Source organism: Pan paniscus, chromosome 2, assembly GCF_029289425.2.
Source record: "Pan paniscus chromosome 2, NHGRI_mPanPan1-v2.0_pri, whole genome shotgun sequence".
NCBI classification, from domain to species: Eukaryota; Metazoa; Chordata; class Mammalia; order Primates; family Hominidae; genus Pan; species Pan paniscus.
This window is the reverse complement of record NC_085926.1, coordinates 64,011,231-64,028,179: the sequence shown is the minus strand read 5'-3', so window position 1 is coordinate 64,028,179 and position 16,949 is coordinate 64,011,231. Positions and strand designations below refer to the sequence as shown.

General features: G+C 42.8%; 1 protein-coding gene across 2 annotated transcripts in view; it reads left to right on the top strand.

Annotated features, from left to right (window-relative positions):
- Window positions 1-14,791, top strand: part of PRICKLE2 (prickle planar cell polarity protein 2) — a 355,242-nt gene extending 340,451 nt beyond the window's left edge. For both annotated transcript variants that reach the window (XM_034956835.3, XM_008963993.4), the window contains one exon: window positions 8,731-14,791. In XM_034956835.3, the coding sequence (XP_034812726.2) occupies window positions 8,731-9,605 (875 nt within the window). In that variant the 3' untranslated portion in view covers window positions 9,606-14,791. The remainder of the gene's footprint in view (window positions 1-8,730) is intronic.
- The last annotated feature ends 2,158 nt before the right edge of the window (window positions 14,792-16,949 follow it).

The window sequence follows — 16,949 nt, the reverse complement described above, 5'->3', positions numbered from 1 at the left end:
TCTCGTTCAAATGTGGATTTGAATTCTGCAAGTCCGGTGAGGGCCTGAGAGTCTGCAGCCAGCTCCCAAGGGATGGCATCGTGGCTGGTCCACAGATCACACTTTCGAGTGCATTCATATTGTCCCACTCTCCTCTTTCTGTCCCCACCCCCAGCCTTCTTTGTCATACTCTGTTTGAGCCATTCCATGCCCTGTCACCAAGAAACATGTGGTGGCGTTTAAGCTCTACTGCCCAGATGACAGTATCTCTCCAGCTGTTGCCAGTTTGAAGTTCGGGATGTTGATGAAATCGATTGACTTAGTTGGAAAAAGGATCCCAAGGGACCTGATCAAGCTACCGCCACACATGCTTCAAACAAACAAATATGTACCTCGGGACACTTTTTGCATGGTCTGAGAGGCTTCAGCTGTGTAGCGCCCATGACTTCGGGGCTGTTCAGGCTTGCTGCAGCATGCTAAACCAGAGGTTGACAACCTGTGTCTATAAAGGGCCAGAAAGTAAATATTTGAGGCTTTGCAGGTCATACAGTCTGTCACAACTCCCCAAATCTGGAAAGCAATCACCAACAACATGCAAATGAATAGGTGTAGTTGTGTTTGAATACAAATTTATTTACAAAAACAGGCAGTAAGCTGGATTTGGCCCATTGCCACTGTAGTTTGCAAACCACTGTTCTAAACAATTCCCATTTTCTCCATGTTTCTATCTCAGCAAAAAAGAAAATAAAAATCATATAGGAAAGACCCTAACGAAAGGGAGCTACATCATCAGTATAGGTTGTAAATGTCTGGAGGACATGGTTGAATAGATACTATTTCCTTTACTGCACAGAAATGTGAAATATGAATGCTTAAAAAATTATTTTTTGAAAGGCTCTGGAGTGCAGTGGTGTCATCATAGCTCACTGTAACCGTGATCCTACTGCCTCAGCCTCCCCAGTAGCTGGGACTACAGGTGCACACCACTATGCCTGGCTAATTTTCTGTTTTTTGTTTTTGTAGTTAGGGGGTCTTAGTATGTTTCCAGGGCTGGTCTCATACTCCTGGGCTCAGGAGCTCCTCCCACCTCAGCTTCCCAAAGCGCTGGGCTTATAGGAGTGAGCCACCGTGCCTGGTAATGTATCTTTGAAGTTGGCAGAAACACAGCTCTCTGTCTTCTGGTGCAGAGTGGGATAAGACAGGACAATAAATAAGGAACAGAAAGATGTGCCTAAAGTCTGCCGTTCAATCTTAGTCTTTTTCTTCTTTCTGGACTTGCATGCATACATTTTGCCCACAAATACATGTGGGGGAGGGGAGCCAGCAAAGATTTTCCTTCCGTTCCATCAGACCTTGAGCATTCTTTGAAGAACATTGATTTTCTTGCAGAGGCCAGTTTCTGTGAGACCTCCTATTTGTAGAGAGGGAAACATTTCTCAGATAGAAATGCCAGCATACCATAGAATGCCCCAAATGCACCTTCGTGTTGGCAGTTAAACCACGGAGAACCGCAGGCTGAATTGGATGCTGACCTCTCTTTGTAGAAGCACAGCCAAGGATCTTATGGGAACCTGCACCCCTGTGGTGCATGGACATTTGCGTAGCTCCCAGTCACACTGACCCTTGGGATATGGATAAATCACTGTGTTTAACTCTATCATCACCCTGAGCACCTCTCATAAAGCCTGCATTATTTGGCAGGGAAAAACCCTCTCTGTTAATTAAGAAAATAGAGCTCTGCTTGAGAGGGAAATGACCTGATACCTGTGTCTCCTTGCCATCAGGTGGGATTCTTCTGCCAGATCCTCCAGAGGATGTGGGGGTACTGATACTGCCCTGGACTATGTGCTGCAGCCAGAGTTCTCTGGCAAATTTAGCTTGCAGCTCCCACCTCCCTATCACACATGTGCTTGAGCACGCACACACAGACACACACACACCCCATGGCTTAAACAACAAGAAAAGAAAAATGTGTTTATTACAGGAGAGTAAGGGCATGTTAGAGCCCCATTAGGTTGGATTCTATGGATTTGCATTATTTTGACACTGTGTCGTGTTCAGCACAGACAAATGGAATGAAGAGTTGAGCTTCGTCTGTGTAGAGGAGGAATCCCAGCCACGGTTTGGAGGCACAGATAATTTACAACAGTGGCTGGCGTTCAAGTGAATATCAGTGCATCAGGCCCTGTTTCTCAAATTCATTAATCCATACAATCATGCATTCAATGATATTTGTTTGCCTGTAACATATTTGAGTCTTTGCAGGTCATACAGTCTGTCACAACTCCCAACTCCAGAAAGCAACCCTCGACAATATGCAAATGAATAGGTGTGGTTGTGTTCCAATACAACTTTATTTAGAAAAACAGGCAGTGACCGGTGAGCTGGATTTGGTTCACTGGCCATTGCAGTTTGCAAACTCCTGTTCTAAACAACTCCATTTTCTTCATGTCTCTGCCCCAGCACATAAATAATAAATAATATAGGAAAGACCCTACTGAAAGGGAGCTAAATCATCAGTATGAGTTGTAAATGTCTGGAGGGCATTCACAGTCTTGAGGCATGCTTTCTTTCCTTGGGGAATTTTAGGCCTTACTAAACCTTCTTCCTACATACTGAATACCAGGTACTGAGGTCAGGGCTAGCAAACAGGAGCACAGTTTCTGCCCTCTTGGAGCTGCTGATCTGTCAAGAAGACAGAGATGAAACAACAACTACACAGATGCACCATAGTCATGATGAACCTTAAAAAGGAAAGATATATTTTTCCTCATCTAATCATCACTACAGCTTTAGTACTCACTTCCTGTCGTTATGCCCATCTTACTGATGCATCTCAAGAGGTTTAAACATTTCCCCAAGTCACCCAGCCAGAAAGTAGCTCTCCAGTTCTGTTCGTAGTTAGAGTGGGAAGGAGTGCTTCTCAAGTTGGAGTGTGACCTGTGACAGTACAGTTCCATCTTGGGGACAGTATCAGCTGCTAATTTAAACACATCAACAGAGCTGTGATTAGTAAGGAGAAAACATTTCTGCAGTGCAGGGAGCTCATTATAAATCACGTGTACTTTGACTTTAAAATTGGAGAAACCCCAGATGGTGGGCTATATAATGAATCACCAGAGATGGAGATTGACAGGTGTGATCATGGTATTTTTTTCTGGATGTTTGGAATCCCACCCATGTGGATCACAGCACTGACCCACTCCAGGTTGGAGGGTGGTTACTTTTTTACAAGCTGTGGGTAACCTGAGAATCCATTTACGTTTATTCCATGAGTATGTATTGAGCACCAAAGGGTACTGGGCACTGCTAGCTCTGCAAGAATACAGTGAAGAGTAGGGAGAAGATCCTGGCTCCCAGGGGATTCATTCAGCTACAAACTTACATATGACCTTAATAAGTCAGGGTGGGTAGTTTAAAAGAGGGTCAAGTGCAATAGTGAGTGGTTGGCCAGAAGACAACTAACTTTGCTACTTTAGAAGGAGTGTTCAGAATGGACACTGCTGAGGAGGTGACATCTGCACGAGGACTTTAACAAACAGAAGTCAGGCATGCAAAGGGAAGAGTTTTCCAAGGCCTGCTGGAATAAGCTTATTGTTGTGTTTGGGGAGAGGGGGAGGAATGTAAGCACAGCTGAAGCAGAGTTAAGCGAGGAGGAGTGTTTAGTTGATGATCTTGGAGAGAGAGAAGGGAGCCAAGTCACGTAGGGCCTTAAGGTCTGCATAAGGATTCTAGATTTTGCCAGTAATGAAAGTAACCACAGAACTACCCTTTCTAGAGGCAAGTACACAATTATTGCTCATCTTTGGTCAACATTGGCCTTTCTGTTCATGCCCTGCCTGCAAGAAGACCCTGGAGGAAAATCTGAGTTAATGAATCAGAAGAGAGGCATTTCTCCTCTCTAGAGTGAGCAGGTAGTATTTCCAGTCCCACCCACACGTAGTCCAGGGGAATGAATAGCTTACATTTAGGTAAAACTGATAGTAGATGCTGGGCTTGTGCAACAGGACCCTCCTGCTCTGATCAAGCTCTTTTGTTTTTCAAGGGGGTGCCTCAGGGTATCCCGAGCTTTCCCGGGATGCAGAAGCCTGATACCAGAAGGCAGTACCCCTCCCAGCAGAATAGAAGCTGCTCTTCTTCAAGGTCACCTCCTCACGGAAATAGGAGTCTGTTCACAAGCAGGATGCTCTCAAAAACATTTCACTTCTGGGCTTATGAAAGACAGGTTCGGGAAAACAGCATGCTGGGGAATTAATAGTATTTGCTAAGTTATTTATGCTGACCCTAATTCTACTCAAGAGCTAGGTTGGAAAGCCCTGCAAAGATCATTGTGTCCACCTTTTGTTTCTAGACATGAGTTTGAAGATGTTTTCTTTCCTTTCTTACTAGAGTTCATCCACTCAAACCACTCATTCATCATCTTAGGTTGTTATCCTCTCCTCTCTGCTTTCATATTGGGGAGGCTCTGGAAGTGATTAGGCTGTTGTAAATCGGCTTTTGTGATTTGTATGTAAGAGATAAGCAGCCGAGTAAGCAAGCGATTGGAGGGCCCAACTGCTGTTGCCCTGACAGTTATCCCAGGAATGAAATTAAAACAAAAAATTACTGGAGTATATGATATTTAGCAGATTAATTTCTTTATAGGCATATCCAATGTTAAAATTGGACCCTTTAACAAACATTGTTTTATTTTTTATTTATTTATTTGTTTATTTTTTGGAGACAGGGGCTCGCTCTGTTGCCCAGGCTGGAGCACAGTTGCACAATCTCGGCTCACTGCAGCCTCGACCTCCTGGGCTCAGGTGATACTGCCACCTCAGTCTCTCAAGTAGCTGGGACTACAGGCACGCACCACCATGCCCAGCTAATTTTTGTATTTTTAGTAGAGACAGGGTTTCACCATGTTGCCCAGGTTTGTCTTGAACTCCTGAGCTCAAGCAGTCCACCCTTCTTGGCCTCCCAAAGTGCTGGGATTACAGGCATGAGCCACCACACCTGGCCAAACGTTGCTTTACTTTTACTCCATTTTATTGAGATATAATTTACACAAAATAAAGCAAACCAATATTAAAACTACACCTCAGTGAATTTTTACACGTGTATTGTTTTACAGCCACCATCGAGATTTAGTTATAGAACAATTGCAGTGCCCTAGAAGCCTTCTTCATACCCCCTCCCACTGCCCTGACCTGTATCACTATAGATAGCCTCAGCCTGTTCTTGAACTTCATATAAATGGAATCATACAGCACATATTCTTTTTGCATGTCCAAGCATTTTCTATGAGATACATCCATGTTCTTGGGTGTAGTTATTCGTTCTCATTATTGTGTAATATTCCATTTTATCAGGGTTTCTTCTGAGACTGTTGACAGTTTGGTTTGGAAAATTCTGTGTGGAGGCAAGGACGCCATCCTTCACATTGTAGGATGTTTAGCAACATCTCTGGCCTCTACCTACTAGATGCCAGTAGCATCCCATCCTAATAGTGACAACCAAAAATGTGTCCAGATGTTTCCAAATTTCCTTCAGAATTAAAAACCTTCATATCAGATGAATATATTCCAATGTTAAAGAAACTTTTTATTTGGAAATAATTTCAGACTTAAAAAAAGTTATAAAAATAGAACAAACAACACCTGTAATGTACTCTTTACGTAGATTGATCCATTGTTAACCTTTTGCCACATTTGTTCTTTCATGTTCACATGCACGCACACACACGCACACACACACACATTTTATTTATAAACCATTTGAGAGCAAATTGCATCCATCTGGGCCATTTACCACCATATCCTTCCATATATATTTCCCAAGAATAAAGATCTTCTCCCACATTATCACCATTATTAATTGACCACAGTAAATTTAGCATAATACTTTTATCTATTGCCCATGTTCCATTTTTTTTTCAGTTGACTAAAAGTTATCCTTTATAGAGGCAGTCTCCAGCCTTTTTGGCACCAGGGACCGATTTTATGGAAGATAATTTTTCCACAGACTGGGGCCAGGGGTTGGGGATGGCTTTGGGATGGTTCAAGTGCATTACATTTATTATGTACTTTATTTCTATTATTACTACATTGTAATATATACTGAAATAATTACACAACTCACTTTAAGGTAGAGTCAGTGGGAGACCTGAGCTTGTTTTCCTGCAACTAGACAGTCCCATCTAGGGGTAATGGGAGACAGTTATGGATCATCAGGCATGAGATTCTCATAAGGAGCACACAACCTAGATCCTGCATGAGCAGTTCACAATAGGGTTTACACTCCTATGAGAATCTAATGCTGCTGCTGATCTGTCAGGAGGCAGAGGTCAGGCAGTAGTTGGAGCAATGGGGAGTGGCTGTACATACAGATGAAGCTTCCCTTGCTGACCACTCACCTCCTGCTGTGTGGCCCTGCTCCTAACCAGTCTGTAGCCTGAGGTCTGGGAACCCCTACTTTATAGCATTTATTTTTCCTACAGAGCAGGTTCCAGTCCAGGATCAGGTATTATATGTAATTGCCATGTGTCCCTCGTACCCTTTCATCTAGAACATTCTCTCAGTCTTGTCTGGTCTTAAGACTACAGTCCCTTTTTTCATAACGAATGTCCCTCCTTTTGGCATCTGTCTAATGTTTCCTCCCGAATACATTCAGGAAATACATTCTTGACTGGAATACTACATAAGGGATAGTGTGCCCTTCTCAGTACATCTCAACTGGAGGCATGCAGGGTGCAGTTGCATCTCACCAGGGATGTTAAGTTTGAACTTAAGGTCAAGGTGTTGTCTGATTTTACCTTTGTTTAGTTACTAATTCTTCCCTTGCAACTAATAAGCAATGTGTAGGGAAACACTTTAAAACAATGCTCTCTCCCATCAAATTTTACCCCCTAAATTTAGCACACTTTTTGATTCTTGTGTGAAGCACTCTACCTCCAATGGTTATAAAATCACTTTCCAAATCTGGCACCCCCTTCCTTCTTGTGAACTTACTCTACTGACAGCGGTTGGCATTCCACTATACATACAGCCCTCTCTTTTCCCCATTTGTATATTTATTTATGTTTTTATTTATCTGCTATCAGCATGGACTTGTGAATTCCTATTTGTTTCAGTGGTTTATAAATCATTACTTCACTTAAATATTTTAGTGCTCAAATTGTTCAGATTTGGCCAGTGGGGGCCCCTTCAAGTTAGGCCCTGTGTCCTTCTGACAAACCCCTGCCATATCTTATTTTTAATACTTTCTCACTTTATGGCATAACAAGATCCTGGTTCTTTTAATTTCCTTGCCTTTATCCTGGAATTGGCCATTTTTCTAAAGAGCCTAGATTCCTTTTAGTGGGGAATGGTAGAAAAAACCACAATATATTTATCCATTTTCCTGATAATTGACATTTGAGTTGTTTCCATTTCTGGGCTATTACAAGAAAGCTTCTCTGAGTACCCTTGTCCATTTCTTGGACCTTCTTACTAACTTCTGTTGAATATATAACCAAGAGTGAAGATGGAGAATTGTGGAATTTCTACTCTTGGTCGTACACCCAACAGAAATTCATAAGTCCACAAAAAATGGCCAAGGATATTCAGAGCGGCTTTATTTATAATTCATATATGTATATGTGTATTTAGCTTTAGTAAATATTGCCAAGTAATTTTGCAAAGTGCTCGTAACACTGCTTTAGGTTTTGTCACGGAAGAGGAAGTTGGAGGCCCCAGTAGGAGACAGGAATAATCAGTAGCAGGGGTGATAATGGGCCATTGCAATCCAAAGGCATGTTGTCTATGACCAGAAATGGCAAATTGCTGATCCTTGCAATATGTAATGAGTGGAAAATGCTGAGACTTTGCCACCTGGCCCATTCTTAAACATCTCCTTAGAGAGCTCTGCTTGAAAATGAGCAAAATGGAAGTTACTGCAGTCAGTATCTGCCACTACCTTCAAAATGGTTTTCATCTCAGGGATGCCAAGAGCTCATTTGACAGCAGTTAAGAAATGGAGGTCCATTGCTGGGGCACCCACTGTTTGAGAGCATCAGACCCACTGCTTTACTTTTGAAAGTCCCTCCCCATGCGACTGAGAGGTCCCCTGGGGTCCCACACACATCCCATTTACAACCTTGGAGCATTCACTGAATGGTCTGAGAGAGTAAATATTTCTCTATCTATACCTAGGGAGTCACTTAGTGTCCAAGACACTTTTGATAGGGAGCCACCTGCCACTTAGGGACAGCAGGCAAAGCAGGAAACCGCTGCAGGCTAACAGAGAAGTGAACTGGCCCAATATTGTGGAACCAGTGTTTGGTATTGCCAGAAACAGCTTGGGCATGATCCAGCCTCTATAGCTTAAAGTTTGCTCATCCAAAATATCTGTCCTACAGAGCTTATAGTGCATGATTAGAATCAAAAATGTAATTAAAGTACTTTGCAAAGTGAAACTCCAAATAGAGGAAGCATCATACATAAGATACACAGTGGGCTGTTAGTAACTTTGATGAGCCTTTGGAGGAACTAGTAACTGGTAAAATACATCTCTGGAAGCATTTTAAGCAAGTGCCCCCTCTAGGTAGATAGTGACCTACTGTGGAGTGGAGAGAACCCCCTCACAGGCACATGTGCCCCCTGAGAGGGCCTTTGTGCAGTACACAACTTCACAACGGTATATAATGACCCTAGATAGATGACCAGCAGTGACAGTGATACCCATTGCTGCACATCTCTATTAATCTCTGTGGTCCCCTCCTCTCTTCCCCAGGCCTCTCTGCTGATGGTGGTGCCAAGCGCCAGGAGCACCTATCCCGATTTTCCATGCCTGACCTCAGCAAAGACTCTGGAATGAATGTGTCTGAGAAGCTGAGCAACATGGGCACTCTTAACTCGTCCATGCAGTTCCGGAGCGCAGAGTCAGTTCGCAGCCTGCTCTCTGCCCAGCAGTACCAGGAGATGGAGGGAAACCTCCACCAGCTCAGCAACCCCATTGGCTACAGAGACCTGCAGTCCCACGGAAGGATGCATCAGAGCTTTGATTTTGATGGAGGGATGGCGGGCAGCAAGCTGCCAGGGCAGGAGGGCGTGAGGATCCAGCCCATGAGCGAACGCACCCGGAGAAGAGCTACTTCACGCGACGACAACCGCCGTTTCCGACCTCACAGGTCCAGGCGTTCCCGACGCTCTCGCTCCGACAACGCCCTCCACCTGGCCAGCGAACGCGAGGCCATCTCCCGGTTAAAAGATAGGCCCCCTCTGAGAGCCAGGGAGGACTATGACCAATTTATGCGCCAGCGGAGCTTCCAGGAGAGCATGGGGCATGGGTCCCGGAGGGACCTGTACGGCCAGTGCCCTAGGACTGTGTCGGACCTGGCTTTGCAGAATGCCTTTGGGGACCGCTGGGGACCCTACTTCGCCGAGTATGATTGGTGTTCCACCTGCTCCTCCTCTTCAGAGTCTGACAACGAGGGCTATTTCCTAGGAGAACCCATCCCCCAGCCAGCGCGCCTGCGATACGTCACAAGCGATGAGCTGCTGCACAAATACAGCTCCTACGGCCTCCCCAAATCTTCCACATTAGGTGGCAGAGGACAGTTGCACAGCAGGAAAAGACAGAAGAGCAAAAACTGTATCATTTCTTAATATGATTGGGATCAGGGAATGGGAGAAGATGGGAGCTAAGAATGTAAAGTCAGAAACTTGCACTGTTTTAAATGTTAAAGCGCTTTTGGGGGTGGCTTATGGGGGAGAAAAGGGAAAATGCTGTCAGTAGATGGAGGCAAGGTTACAGATTGACTCAATAGGTAGTCACAGTTCTTGGCATGTTGAATATTATTTGCACATTTCACTTTGGAAACACAGTAGACTCTATCGAGGCCAGGGTTGGTCACTTCCTTCCCATCAGTTCTGTGTTAAGTTGCCGTCTCTCAAGATGGTAAATTGTTTCCTGCTCGCTTTTATCCTCTCTGGTTCTCTTACTTTTAGGACCCTTTTTTCAGTAAGTAATTTGTTTATTAGCCAGGACCCAAGACTAAGTTATTTACATGTCCATTGTAAATGCAATGTAAATGAGAGTTCTGATAAAATATTTTTGTATTTTGTAATATCAAAGGAATTTCTATATCGTAGGACTCAGTGGGGACTTGCATGCACATCCACCATTGTCTCTGAGTAGTATTGAAATGTGGCCCGGTACCACCTTTTTTTTTTTTTTTTTTTTTCTATACAAATTTGTTACATGTCAGTGAGACCTTTTTCAAAGGAACATATTCAATTTGGCTTTTTGTGGCTGAAAAAACGTAACTATTAGACCCAAAGCATTTTATGCTCCGTTCCATCTTAAGGAGCCATCCTTAAGTCTGCTCCCACCCTCAGTAGAATTTATTTTCTACAAAGTGGTAGTAATTTTTTTTTAAATTGCAAATGTAATTTTTGCCAATTAGAGAAACCAACCGGTGTCAGTAAAATTCTGTGAGAAATGCCATCCCTGCTGGGAATGTTGAAGTTACTTAATGTTGATCTATCCCTTGGGGAAAGTAAAAGTGACTGTGAGTGGTGCCGTTGTGTGATGTCAGCATGACGTTGTTTTGAATGTGGCATTATGTTCTGGTGCTCATGTTTCCTGGATTGTATTATCTGCTTTCCTTTACCAAGGCAGACAGAACTGCTGCCTTAGCCTGACAACCGGTTGTCCTCAAAGCAAATGAACTTAAGCATTTGGGATTGAGGGACAGAAGGATTCTGAGGGGGCTCTGCGAGGGACGGTGTGTGACATGTCATGCCTGGAGAAGGAACAAGGCTATTTGAAACCAGAAGGCAGGTCAAGGGTAGAAGATAAAGGAGAATCTGAAGGCAGGTCAGGGAAAAGAAGAACTGGAAATGAAACAGAGGACAGGTGACAACCACCTCGAAGAGCTCCCAGAGATTGTAGAAAGAGTCCAGTGTAACCAGCTTAGTAACCAGAGTATCTGGATTACCCAGGAAGGTTGAGCTGCTGAGATTTCAGTGGTGCAATGTCTTTAAAAAAACAGGCTTTGTTGGGAGGGTATTTCCATTTTGAACTTTGAGGACTGTTGGTCAGAAAATGGGCTCAAAAGTGAGTTTGCTTAATGAAGACATTTAACGGTTGTGCTGTTTATAGTAAAATAAAACTCCCTACCTTGCTTCAGTTAAAAATGAAGCACTTGGTTTCTTCCATCCTCCTCCTCCCCTTAATGGATTGTGGCAGTTGAAATAATCCATCGGAGGACCCACCTGTAGTGAGATGTACTGTCGATGTAGTGCCCGGTGTATCTCAGTGGCCATCTGCCATGGTGAGGTGAGCGTGATCTCTTTTCAGTATAGTAGTTAACATTTTCTAGTATTTTTTATGGAGAGAATGTCAAAAGTGGCATTTCAGACCCCGTCCCAGATGGGTCTGAGGAAAGGAAGGCTGTAAAGGACATGGTAATGGCACTCCATTCGGGATGTATTAAAATAATTTGCTTTTCAGGTATTAATATGACATTTGTCATTGTCACTGATTTTTTTAAAAAAGCAATGCACATGTTGGTTGTGGCTGTTTTCCGCATGCTATCTTCATATCTAAATGCTTCATTAATTATCCGAGCCTCCGGAGAATTAACTCTATTACGTTTGTATAGTAAGTTTGTAAACTGCTTGGCAAACTGATTAAGAAATAATTTGCAATACCGTGCTACTAAAGTGGCAGGTTTCTGGTAGAAATTGTGCGAGTCCAATTTGGAGTTTTAAGTTCCTTGATTGATGAAACTAAAAAGGCAATTTTGGAAAAAGAGAGGGGGAAAAGTAGATCACTTATCTTAGCAAACGGTTGAAAATATGTCTGTCCTCTGTGGCCCCAAATCCAGTGAAAGAAATTCTCCCAGTAAAAGTTGCTTCCTAACTCTGTTTTTCTCAGAATACCTCTTACCTTTCTCAAAGAAAGCTTCAACCACCATCAGCAGAAAGAAGGTGGCCTAAAAACTGACACATGGCCAGTGCCCAGAGGGGTCTGGAGGCATAAGTCTAGATGCCCAGAGAGCATCCAGGCACTGAACTGCTCAGAGCTTGAGATGAAATGACATACAAGCTTCAGGGTAAAACTGTCTACTAGCAAGATTACCTCCCTCTATTCTACCATTGCAGATTTCTTCTGACCCCAAATGCAACCTTACAGAGAATGCTGAATTAGAAAGGCCAATTCCTTACAATGATGGCAGAACCTCCAAGCGAATGCCCTATTGAGGAGAAGGACATCATTGTATTTGGAATTCTGCCTGCTAGTGATAGCTCACACATCACATCCCAGAATCCCACTCCCAATGCATTCTTTCCTGAGGCAAGAACTTAAGGTCCTCACCTAATTCCTCCATCACAACCATGAACTCTTATTGGACAAGCTCCTCCTGTGAGTGGGGCCTGTACTCACTTCCTCTTAGATCATAATTCCATCTTCAACAGACTGATTTCCAGAATAGTAATCTTTTTCCAGTGTTCTCTCTTCTCCAATGCCCTGGTTGTTATTTTTCCCACCTCTCCTAGTATTGATCTTCTTGTCTTTTGGTTAGAACTGCAACTTCGGAGTTGAGTTCATTTCCTATTGCTGCTCAATTCAGTAGCAACATAGCTGGCTTGTTCCCAGACCCAGGAAGTATAAGTCATTGATAGTTTCCTGAGTGGCTCTGCCAATCCATACCACCCTTGGTACTGTGAAAAGGCTTCTTGGCAGCCAGGTGGCATTGAGGATGGTATTCAGGGCGCTTTCCTTCTGTCATATAGTTGTGGGATCTCTACCAAGTGTGAAGGTGAATGAGGTAAGGGAGATCAGAACCATGCTTCCTGGTTTTTCATACGTCCAAGGAAGAAGTCCTGGTGTGGGTTGTTTGACACCTTCTTTCCACTTTCACCTTTTATTTTTTATTCCTTCCTTTCTACGCCCAACCAGTCGAGCAAATGAGCAATTTTGTGTTTCTAATACAGGATCTGGAAGTAGTGCTTTCTAATCCTCATTTCCTGTAGGATGTTCCTGCACTATAACAAGATTATGTTTTCTTCCTTCTGCAGCAGCTTTCTGCTTCTTGGGTACTACTAGCTATTGTTCAATTCAGGTGAGGCCTGTGATGACATATATGTAGCATGTGCTCTGCGCTCCCTGCAAGCTGAGCAGATACAACCAATGCATCACTGTATACTCTTGCTGAGAATGTGGATGCAGCCTCACAGATCTTTGCAACACTCCAACCAGCCAGGACCAGTTGATCAGAACTGATCTTATTGGTCTGATAACCAATCTTATGTGTGAACTGATTCATATCTGTCTTTCCACTCTTGGTTCTCTTGCCATAGAACAAAAACAGTTTAGGAAGCATAATTACGAACATTTAGGAACCAATATGTATAAGTAATTCAGAGACTCCAATTCACCCGCCCCTCCCCCATCCCAGGTTGTGGAGGCTCGAGGAAGCTGACTTCTTAGGCTAAAGGACAAAAAAATCTCTTTACCTCCTTTGCCATGTTCATGTTCTCTGCCAATTACTATAGGCAGTCTCCATTTTGCAGAGGTGAGATAAGACTTCATCTTATTCTACATGTAATCCCACCTTCTAACAAAAAATAAATAAATATTTAAATTCCAAGGAGAAGTGTTCTTTGTGTATTTCTAGCAGAAAACAGATGCTTAAGCCTAAGAAGGAAGATCCGTCCATGACAAAGGAAAGTGGAAAACTGAACCAGTTATCTGAATACTTCATGCCAGGACAGTTGCTATTAGCAACTGTTTTGCACCTTCAGGGCTTTAAAATGGGCTCTGCAGACAGCATTTGCATAAGCAAGACTCAATAGCCAAGCCTCCACTGCCAATTGTTGAAGGCAGTTTCAGATCGCCACCTTTTGAGGTACATTTCTTTAAGCACAAGAGAAGTAGAAATGGCCTTTGCCTTGTCTCCAGTGGTTTGTCCCTCTGGTGCCTCAGCAGACACCAGAGCTTATTCTTATGACCATTTGGAAGTAGTCTTCAAAGTAAAGATCAAGAAAAAATTGGATTCTTTTTCCATTTTCTCATAATAGTAGCCTAGTCAACACAAGACTCCCATAAAATATGACTCACTATTGGGAGCCATACTATTTTATAAGCTTACTTCCTGCTGACAGAACTAGCTTTCCTCAAGGAAATATAAAGGAGGGGAAAGTCACATAGTGTTAGGAAAACATTTCTGTGTTTTGAATAACGATGAATCCATAGGATAGAGAAAAATCTTCTTGTTCTATTCTGAGAGTTCTCTGAGATATCCCTTCACTCTGCTCGGCATTTGGCCATTGATATTCAACAGGTCACTGACCAAGCTTTTCTAAATTTTTCAGAGAGAGTTACTTACCAATAAGGTCTGTTCTTAAACCTACCTAGTTGATTTTCACATCTTTCCATAAAGTGTCATGATTCTATCATAGACCCTGACTTAACATTGTAAGGACTATGAGTCCTCCATTTTTTTAATTAATTTTTTTTTTAGCAAATTAGGACTTCGGCAGGTTTTCCTCTCCTAAACTCATTCTTTCCTCCACAGGATTGCTTTGTCCATCTCCTGCTTTCATTTCAAGTGCATAAACAAAACCTCAAAGGGCCTGGGAAGGTGAGGCAGGCCAGAGTCTGTGTTCTGTGTTGAGTGTCAAGCTATTTGTTAAGAAGGTCTGCAACAGGCCTTTGGTGTGGGCTCTGCCAGAGACTGTTCTGAACACTTTGCTTGAGATCTGTGCCCTGTAAAATGGATATGATGTTTTACTGATGTCTGTAATACATTTGTAAACTTCCAATAAAATTTGAATAAAAGAAATGTTGCCATTCTTCTCAGCCCTCCCTCACTTTCCAGATTTTAGGGGTGGTCTCTGCCTTTGAGCACTTCAACAAAGAAAAGAAAGGACACAGGTATGGAGGGATGAGTTTTACTATGAAATATTAACCTGATTGTTTAAATCAGGGTTTCTAAACCTCAGCAATATTGACGTCTTGTGCTAGTTAATTCTCGGTTGCAGAGGGCTGTCCTGTGCATTGTAGGATGTTTAGCAACATCGCTGACCTCTACTCACTAGATGCCAGTAGCAGCCCCCAGAAACTGTGACAACTAAAAATGTCTCCCATCACAACCATTAGGATGGCAATTATTAAAAATAACAACAAATGTGGGTGAGGATGTGGAGCAATTGGAACACTTGTACACTGTTGGTGGGAATGTAAAATGATGCAGTGCTGTGGAAAACGGTATGGCAGTTCCTCAAAAAAAATTAAAAATAGAATTACTACCATATGCTACTTCTGGGCTATTCCCAAAAGAATTGACAGCAGGGTCTCCAAAGAGATACTTGTACACCCATATTCATAAAAGCAGCATTCACAATATCCAAAAAGTGGGAGCAACCCAAATGTCCACTGATGGATGAATGTGTAAACAAGATGTGGTGTATACATACAATGGAATATTATTCAGCCTTAAAACGGAAGGAAATTCTGACACATGCTACAACATGGATGAACCTTGAGGACATTTTGCCAAGTGAGATAAGCCAGTCACAAAAAGACAAGTGTATGATTCCATTTATCTGAGGCACCTAGAGTCAAATTCATAGAGACAGAATGTAGAAGAGTGATTGGTTGTCAGGGACTGAAGGGAGGAGGGAATGGGGAATTACTATTTAATGGGTATAGAGTTTCATTATGGCAAGATGAAAAGAGTTCTGGAGACGGGTTGCAGAACAATGCAGATGAACTTAATACTACTGAACTGTACACTTAAAAGTGGTTAAGATGGTAAATTTTATATTATGTTTATTTAACCACAATTTAAAATGTCTCCACACATTGTCAATGTCTCCTGAGGGCAAAATTGCCCCTTGTTGAGAACCACTGGTTTCAATGCATTGCCTTCTTAGTGTCTTTGTTCCTTGAGAATTCTTGAAACTGATTCCTATCCAGGCCACACAGTTAATTTTCAGTTATTAGCAAGAATTGAAACCAGCAGATGACCCAAAAATATTTGTGTTTGCTTTTAAGCAAATAATAAGTGGTCTGTCTGGAGAATTACATCCATGTCTGTGTTCTGGTTAGGGCAGCATTAACACTGACTGGGAGCCAGGACCAAGGCAGCATGTAAATTCAATTTCCCCGTGTCTGATCCACAACATTAGGGAGTTGCTGGATGCTATAATATCATCTATTCATTCATTCAACAAATATTTATCAAAAGGCTTTCTCTAGCCAGGAACTGTTCTAGGTGCTTGGAATACAATAATGTGCAAAACAAACAAAAATCCCTACCTTAAAGGAGTTTACAAACTTTACTTTCAACTAGGCAAGACATTTGGAATAGTAAGTAGTCTTACCCACCCTAACTAATCACAAGGACTTGGGAGTGGCAGACAACAAGAGTTGTTTCATTGTAAGACATTCTAAGAGCTTTTGAATAAAAACTTGAACTGGAAATGGCAATTGTGCCTGTTCTGCTTACAGACATGCCATAGAGCATGGCCTGCAGGCAACCATGGTTTTTAACATACAGCCTCCCTGTTTCCCCTCTTCAGCCAAAATGATTGTAGTCAAGTATAGCACCCTACCAGCAGTCTTATAAGCACGATAAGCTGGACTTATCAGATTCGATCTCTCAAGAATACAGGCTGGGCACAGTGGTTCATGTCTATAATCCCAGCACTTTGGGAGGCTGAGGCGGGAGGATCACTTGAGGCCAGGAGTTCAAGACCAGCCTGAGCAACATAGCAAGACCCGCCCCCGCCCCCATCGCCTCCATCTCTATGGAAAAAAAACAAAAACAAAAACCAGTAGCTGGCATAATGGTGCAAACCTGTAGTCCCAGGTACTGAGGAGGCTGAAGCAGGAAGATAACTTGAGGCCGCAATGACTTATGACTGTGCCACTGCACTCCAGTTTGGGTGACACAGCAAGAGACTTTGTCTCTAATAAGATTAAATAAGATTATAAAC